At 46.8% G+C, this 8,652-nt stretch overlaps 1 protein-coding gene across 1 annotated transcript in view; it reads right to left on the bottom strand.

Annotated features, from left to right (window-relative positions):
* COL23A1 (collagen type XXIII alpha 1 chain) overlaps window positions 1–8,652 on the bottom strand; it is a 284,371-nt gene that overhangs the window by 11,720 nt on the left and 263,999 nt on the right. Inside the window, exons 12-17 of the mRNA XM_019535162.1 lie at window positions 7,711–7,755; window positions 7,213–7,275; window positions 6,256–6,300; window positions 5,490–5,567; window positions 1,300–1,353; window positions 284–328 (exon numbers count right to left, since the gene is read on the bottom strand). Coding sequence (XP_019390707.1) covers window positions 284–328; window positions 1,300–1,353; window positions 5,490–5,567; window positions 6,256–6,300; window positions 7,213–7,275; window positions 7,711–7,755 — 330 coding nt within the window. The remainder of the gene's footprint in view (window positions 1–283; window positions 329–1,299; window positions 1,354–5,489; window positions 5,568–6,255; window positions 6,301–7,212; window positions 7,276–7,710; window positions 7,756–8,652) is intronic.

The following is an 8,652-nucleotide window of genomic DNA, read 5'->3' on the forward strand; positions in this document are numbered from 1 at the left end:
GCCCACATCCCTCCAGGTCAAAAATGACCCGTCCGCCACCGCTCTCTGGGTGCAGCCCTCCAGCCAGTTGGCGACACATCTGACTGTGTAGGTGTAGACACCACAGTCCCCCAGTTTCTTAATGAGAATGGGGTGACAGACAGTGTCAAAGGCCTTCCGAAAGTCCAGAAAGACTGCTACCCCTGCATCTAAGGATTTGGTGACCTGGTCATAGAAGGCCACCAGGTTGGTCTGACAGGACCTGCCTCTAGTCTTTCATTGTATAAAGCTGTATCCCACTTACTTTTTCTCCATCAACTCCAGGTGGCCCAGGCAATCCAAGCTCTCCCTGAAGTAGCACAAAGGAATAAAGGTCAGAATTTAAAAAAAAAAACATTTTGTACACTAGGAAATTCTCCATTTGCGTATCCATCCACCAGACGTGATGGAGGGCAGCTTCTCAGGATTGTAAGGCTTGTGAGCAACCTGAGGTAGGAAATGACATCTGTGTGTGTCAAGTGAAGTGCCAGGTTTCATAACTCAATGAAAATTTGATTTGCACAGAAGGAAAGAGGAACATTAAGAGCTGGACCATGCTAATACCTCTCCCTAGCAAGATAATTTTTATGCATGCTTGTTTTAAAGAAATAATAACAAGTTAACTATTATTTACTACTTACTGACTAAATATTCTACCCTGGCTTTGTAACTAAGAGATGTGCATGTGAAAATACTAAGATGTGCGAAACCTCATTAGCAGAGCTGCCAACAGGAGGAAAAAAGCTGAACCTAGAACTTATGAGTATCAATAGCTAAGTGTATTGCACCCTCACAAGCATCGTCTCTATCAACAATGAAATCCAGACTTCCACTGATCAGTGGAAAACGTCCACTTGATTTTAGTGGGACCAGGACTGTACCCATGATCTATGGATCTGCCCATGGACTCTCCCATGTGATGCCCTCATTCATAAAAGTGTTTCAGACCAGTAATGGCACAAAAGAACAAATATGCTTCTGCATCCAAGTAAAAGGTTTCTATTTCTTCAGACACAAGTTGTAATGCTCCTTCTCCTGCATATAGGTTCAGAAGTGGAGATGCCCAATATCAAAACCTTTCCTGTATGTAGTGTTTTGTGCTATGAGACACATTTGTCCAGCCTTGCTAAAAGCTGTTGTCACAGGGGCATGCATCCACCCACCGTTCCACATGGAGAACCCCTATCAATACACAGAGGAGTTTGACATGAGGATGTGGTGAGCAGCCGCTGTGTGCCCCATGCTGTGGGTAACTGTCTGGATAACAGAGGTCACGCTAACCTTCGGTCCTGGAGCTCCTTGAGGTCCAGGAGGTCCTGGGGGACCAGGTGGGCCCTGCAACACAACAAAGAGAGTTGCTGTAAACACAACTGCCAAGAGCACCATTACTAATCCTGCACGTGTTCACTTTGCTTCTGGGGATCAGCCAGGAGTGCTGCTTTTGATCCAGATTTACAGTAAATATTTGTGTAATGTGCAGTGGCACAAATATCCACGACAATGTCAGCCAAGACCAGGGTGTTTCGCACAGGAAATATTAACTCCCCAAATCTGTATCCAACTTTGGGTGTTTCAGTACTATGCATGATTAAAAGGCTAAAGGATCTAGCTGTAGAGAGAAATCTGGTCAAAAAACTGCTTTATTGCCATAGGCCCTTCTGCTCTCTTTGCTGGTTACAGCTATTTTGGGGAGACATCCCATGGAGACTGATAATATCCAGGAAGAGTCATCAGATTAGAAGCAACTTCCATGGGTCCAGCTCTCTGCAGAAGGCAGGAGGCACTATTCCTAAAACTGTATGCTTATTTAGCCTCTTCTTGGAACCTCTGTTGAAGGAGATTCAACAGCTCTCTGGGCCCACTGGTTCAGGGGTACAATAACCTGGCCATACAGGATAACTTTATCAAAGGTACAGTTTGACCACGCTCCTGGAGAACCTTCCCACCCATTCAGGCCCACACTACCAGGAAATAAAACATTAACTTATTAAGACCACAGCAATGTGATTAAAGAAAAGTTGAAATACAAAATGCTAACACAACAGGAAAACCCTCCCAAGTTTGTGCGGAAATCCTGCAGGCCACTGCAAACTGTTACCCTTACTAGAGACTCCGACAGACAGGGAGTTTGACAACCCTTTGGTGGGGTCATGTATTTTGTCATTTGCAAACGAACCCAAAGAGACACCAGATTGCACACCCACTCATCTAGCATGGAACTAATTGGCGCATTGTTATTCTGAGCCCCTCGTTTCCATTATTAATGCAGTTCACATTGCAATGTTTGTTCGCGTTTTAAACTCTTCAAGGCAGTCACTTTTTATGAGGTGTGTTTGCTAAAAAAGTAATGAGTGGACAGACAGGCAACATAACTAACAAGCAGCAGAGCGGTAAAGGCAGAGTCAGCGGCAGTTTACTGATTTGCCTCTGAGCCATCTCACCATGCAACACACAGGGCAAGATGCAGACCGAGGAGCCATCAGTCATTGTTAGTTGACTGAGTCGCCAAACATTGGATGGACCCTTTCCAGTGAACTCAGTCCACAAATTCCACTCACAAAGCCACATGCTATGCTCTTCTGTCAAGGCAACCCATGCAGACATCTGGCATACAGTAATTACCATCACTTTGTGTCTCCCTGCAGCCTGTTATAAAACAATTAGGATGGTTTTCAAATGTGTCTGCAATGAAATTATTTATTCCATTCAACTTCTCTCATCTCAGTTAAAATAGCAGCACTAAGCTCAGTCTCACTTCTTTTCTCCATGGTATGGCCACAGGTTATAGATAAAGGGTGTAATCCTCCTTCACAGGAACAGCAAAAGTTTCCTTCTGAATTAACATTGCTTAGTCCATGTAGAGCCGGGGCAGACAGTGCCTTCATTTAGTGACCTCACTATCCTCGGGAGAACTGCACAGATGGGGAGGGAAGGCAGAATTTAGCCTGCTCTGTTTAAGATGCCACTTGACAGATCATATTTAGTTCATCACGTTGCTTGCACGTGAGCTTCCACTGGCTCTAGCGCTTGTGTAAACCATGTGCTGCAACTCCTGGAACCTGATCCCAGGTTGTGCAACCCTGAAATGTGACCTGAAGGTGCAAACTTTTCAGACAGCAAGTCAAGTTTGGTCACTGCCTCCCATCCTTCAGCTCCCATTGCCACCAGGATCCTACTGCCTCACTCAGCCTTGCTGGAGCATCCTGCCCTTTTCTCCCAGCTCCGGTACCCTCTGGGGGTGGCCGTGTGGCTATCACCTTAGTTGGCCATCTCTCGAGCTGGGTCAAAACCACCTGATCAGCTTCCATCTCCTTCTCCCTAAATAGCCATAGAGGAACACCTGTGTCCTCTTCCTCTTGCATTTATTCTCCATCCATTCTGTAGCAGCATTCTCCCTGCTCCTACTCCCACTATCACAGCTGCTCTAGTCTGAGGCCTTGGATGGTTAATTAGGATGAGGGGTATGGCATCAGACCTCAACCCTGCTTCCTGTGACCCTCTGCTTCAGGACTCACTGCATTCACTGGGCACGAGGCTGAGATTGTCAATGCAGCTTCAGCATAGCCGTCTAACCATGCTCTGTCTGATGCACATGCTTCTGTGGTAGCAGAGCACTGCAAAATCCTGATGTTCAACCCATCAGCTGCCGCCCCCGCCCCCCACCTGCAGCCAGCTCTCCTGTCAGCTGTCCTCACCCATAGGCTTCTCCTTTCTCCCAGAACACTTGTAAGGACTAGAAGGAAACTGGCTTGTCAGCTCCCCAACTGCCTCCTGCATACAGAATGACTGCTCTGGCCGATGCCTGGGGAGGTAGGTGCAGTCCCTCCTTGCAGGGCGTTTGGTTTATACCAGTTAGTCCTGTCCCCAGCTCAGTCTTCTGGAGAACTTGTCCCCTCTCACAGAGCAGCGGGACCAAGGAAATACTTCTGCTCCCATTACCGGTCGACTTTGCTGTGCTGGGACGACAAGATCCATCATTTTCAGCAAACATCCACTGGAGATGAATGGGGCCTCTCTGCTTTAAGGGGTGCCCTTAAAGTGCACATGATACATCTTGACTTTAGCAAGGCTTTTGATATGGTCTCCCACAGCATTCTTGCAACCAAGCTGAGAAAGTACGGGTTGAATGAATGGATTGTAAGGTGGATAGAAAACTGGCTGGATCATCAGGCTCAATGGGTAGTGATCAATGGCTAGAGGTCTAGGTGGCAGGCACTCTCAAGTGGAGTGCCCCAGGGGTCAGCTTTGTCCAATATCTTCATTAATGACCTGGAAGCTGGGATGGAGTACACCCTCAGCAAGGTTGCGGATGACGTTAAGCTGGGGGGGTATAGTAGACAAGCTGGAGGGTAGGGCTAGGATTCAGGGAGACCTAGACAAATTGGAGGATTGGGCCAAAAGAAATGTCATGAGGTTCAACAAGGACAAGTACAAAGTGCTGCACTCAAGACAGAACAATCCCACACACTGGTACATGCTTGGGACAACTGGCTAAGCAGCAGCTCTGCAGAAAAGGACCTGAGGTGACAGTGGACAATAAGCTGGATACGAGTCAGCAGGGTGCCCCGGTTGCTAAGAAGGCTAACAGCATCCTGGGCTGCATTGGTAGGAGCATTGCCATCAGATCATGGAAAATAATCAGTTTGCTCTATTCTGTACTGGTGAGGCCACATCTGGAGTAGTGTCCAGTTTTGCCCTCCCCTCCCCCCTGACTATGTAAAGGAAGTGGCGAAGTTGAAGAGAGTTCAGTGGAGGGCAACAAAACTGTTCAGGGGGTTGGGGCACATGACTTATGAGGAGAGGCTGAGGGAACTGGGTTTATTTAGTCTGGAGAAGAGAAGACTGAGGGGGCCTTTAACTACCTGCAGGGAGGTCCAAAGAGGATGGAGCTGGACTGTTCTCAGTGTTGGCTGATGACAGGACAAGGAGCAATGGGCTCAAGTGGCAGCAAGGGAAGTTTAGGTTGGATATTAGGAAAAACTCTCACTAGAGGGGTGATGAAGCCCTCAAATGGGTTACTTAGAAAGGTGGTGGAATCTCCATCTTTGGAGGCTTTTAAGATTTGGCTCAACAATGCCTTGGCTGGGATGATGCTTTGAGCAGGGGATTGGACTAGATGGCCTCTTGAGGTCCCTTGCAACCCTCATTTTCTATTTTCTGTGATTCTAATTTCTGTCCAGAAGCCACACTGCTGATTACGCAGCTCCTCTTGGCCACAGACCTATGGTGAACCAAAGAGAAGGAGCAGCTCTGGGGGGATAACGTGGACACTGTAAGAGGATCTCCTTGCCAGTTCACTTTTAAGTTTGACAGTGTTCCAGCCCTTATTATCATTGCACCAGAGTGAGAAGCGACTCCCAAACCACTCTTCCATGTCTCCAGATCAGTAATATTTCAATGGCTGAATTTCAATTTATGTGGTAATTGGCTCTAATCCTTATAAATTGATATCACCATAGACTGGAGCTTACTTTGAATGCATCTAGGATTCTGCCATCATAGTCAATCACAACAGTGTCTCCCTGTTCACCCTTCAGACCAGGTGGACCCTGAAAGACAAAACAGCATTGCAAACATTTAGGCATGAACCTGGAGTGAGCATCTGAAAAGCAAGTAGTGTGGAAATGGCAAGAATAGTCTTAGGGCAGCATAATTTAGGCAGCCACAGCCGCATGCAAAAAACAAACAAACAACCTCCCCACCCCAAACCACCAAGGCATCTAAACTCTCATTGATTTCACTTGCAATCAGGTTGAAATCAATGGGAATTTAGGTGCTTAAATAGGGGTTGGGTATCTAAATGTCCTCTAAGATCTTCTTCTAGATACCTTGTCACTTGTCAGCATATAAATACCAGAGATGCAATCACTAGCAGGTAAGACAAATACAGATCAAGTCCTGGAAGAGTCTGGATGTTCATGGAAATGAGAAGCAGAATATGACCTGCCTAACTGGAATCAGACCTGTTTTCCTCTTGGAAAAAGGCAATGAGATCTTCCAGTAACTGTAGATAGCCAGTATCTCTGTCGTTTATAGAAAAACTAGAAATGATTTTACTGCATTTATGGTAGTTCCATGCACTGATCCAGCTCAGTAGCTGTAGGGTGGTTTATTTAAACCTGCTCCATCTGCCTTTCTCTTCGATTGCACTGAACTTCCAAGCGTGCTGCAGATGATGGACAGAGTAGCTTGTACAGAAGCAAAACATGAGAGGCACAGTTAACAAGGCAAAAATACCCTTGGTCCAATGGGTCCCAGTCCTCCTTTCTCACCAGATTCACCCTGAAAACAAACATCACGTTTATTATTTCAGAAATAAGGAAACATTGTGGAAAAAAACTCAGATGTTCGTGCACTGGAGCAGGCACTGGGAACTGGATAAGGGGAGGCCAGTTGCCCCTGTCATGCATATGATTTTTGCCACACCCATGAAAATCCACCCAGAATTTAGCTCTCTTATAAGCTGCTGGAAAATCACAGATCTGGAAATCACACAGCAAAAAAGCTGAAAACCTGGAATTAAGATTATTAATAGACAAAATGATGCAGAACTATTTGAATCAGCCTTGTTATCGTGGATTCAGCAGTAAATGGCTAGAGGCAGTCTGCAACCCTCATTTCCTCAGCTTTGCATGCTTTAATGCATAGCAAGGAGCCATAGTTACGCAGTGCACAAAACACGCATGGATGTGGATTCTGTTAAATGGCGAGCAGTTGATGAGGAACAGCTGATCCCAAATAGAGGACATGCTAGGATGCCATTGCCAAGTACATCAAAGATATCTTGGGGCACTTCTCTTGAGTTATGAAGAAAAATTAACAAATTGTGATGCACACAAGCACTGCCCCAGTGGAAGAAATAGTCTTAGCCAGCATACAACTGACACAGCAGCAGAAGGCAGTGCCCCACAATCCTTGCAGGAAAAAAGGCAAGTTAAGAGAAGTGTGTGACACTCCAATGGAAAATGTCAAAAAAGTGACAACTTTGGAACATTTACGTATCTCCTTCTCCAAACCAGCTTTACTCAAAACACCAGGCAACAAGGGAACCATTCAAGTTCACATGCTTTAGTTTTGTTCTGCCTTTTCAGTGCCATTTTTAGAAAGCAGTTGTTTAAAACTCCTACAGAGCCAAAACTCTCCCCAAGACTGCTGTGATCAGCTTCCAGCTTAACCAACCTGGGCTTTATTTACCTTCGAGCCCGGCGATCCATCTAGCCCATTCTCCCCCATGGCGCCCACGTTTCCTTTTTCCCCCTGAAAAACAAGATCAATCAGATAGAGCCCTGGCTCCCAAATTCTCATGTGATAAGCACTTTAACTCTGACCCTGGTAAGACAGAAAGCCATTTTCCCAAGGTTACAATGCTCGTGGTTTATCTCGATTTCTACAGGCATGCTGGAAAGATCAAAGCTTTGCTTTCATTCTCAAATGTCTCCGAGGACTGCCTACATGCAAAAGGGCATTTTTTTCCAAGCTAAAACGAAGCCTTCAGCTTTTCAAACTTGGTAAAAGAAGGCACGTTCACTGGCAAAGACAGTCCCCAAACTGCAGCCGTAAGGAAAGTGTGGGGACTGATGAGTCCACCACACTGCAAGTGAAGCTATTGTAAGGACCGGGTCTTAAAATGACTATGATATTAGGCCAGTAAAGATGCCAGGAGAAATGCCCAGACATGGGGCTGAAATTTACCTTAGGTCCTTGAAGCCCAGGCTCTCCACGAGCTCCACTGTCACCCTGATGGAACAAAACACATACCAAGTGTCTGCGTGAGACCAGAATATAAAGGCATCAACATGCAGGACTTCGAACAGAAGCTCAGTGATGCTCGTGAGCTGTTAACCCAAGGCTGGATGTACAAAGGCCTGAGGGGCTGCCTATACATGTGCTCGGGGGGGGGGGGGGGTGTATGTGCGTTTAATTAAAGCAGCTCCTAGACAGCCACTCTAATTAAAAAACACATCACCATCACATGTTTTAAGCCCCTGTGCATTTCAAAGTGGCTGTGGGGGGCGCTTTACCTAAAACTCAATCCACAAGGTTTAGCTAAAGCACTCCCGGAACCATTTTGAAATGCACGGGGACTTAATACACATGACAGTGAGGCAAAGCTCGAGCATCCTGGCACCTGCACAGCCCGCTCTGCTGGTCTGGGACCCACAATGCAAGCTATGCCCCCTTCCTGGCCCAGTTTGGGATGCATGCTGTAGCACAGGAGGTGTGGGTGAGGTGGGGAAAGCTGGGGGCTTTGTGGGACTGATCCTGCTCATGGACTGGCCCAGCACCACTCAACTGGCTCATGGGGCAGGCTGAATTTGACGCCCCTGCTTTAGAGTTTGGGCTTCAGTGCTCCGAGAGGCACTGTGCATTACAATGAAGGATGCCCACTGCAAAACCGGAGATGGGATGAATACTCCTCTGGCTTTCAATGGGCAACTTGTGCTCCCTCCGGCCGCATCACAGAATCATAGAAGTCGGGTCGAAGGGACCTTGTAGATCTTCAAGCCCGACTCCCTGCCTGGGCGGGAGAAAAAGACTGGACTCAAATGAGTCCAGCCAGGTAGTCATCAAGCCTCTTCTTAAAGATCCCCAGGGTAGGAGCCAGCACCACTTCCTAGGAAGTTGGTTCCAGCT

The sequence above is a fragment of the Crocodylus porosus genome, unplaced genomic scaffold, assembly GCF_001723895.1.
Source record: "Crocodylus porosus isolate Cpor-Errol unplaced genomic scaffold, CroPor_comp1, whole genome shotgun sequence".
Classification (NCBI taxonomy): domain Eukaryota; kingdom Metazoa; phylum Chordata; order Crocodylia; family Crocodylidae; genus Crocodylus; species Crocodylus porosus.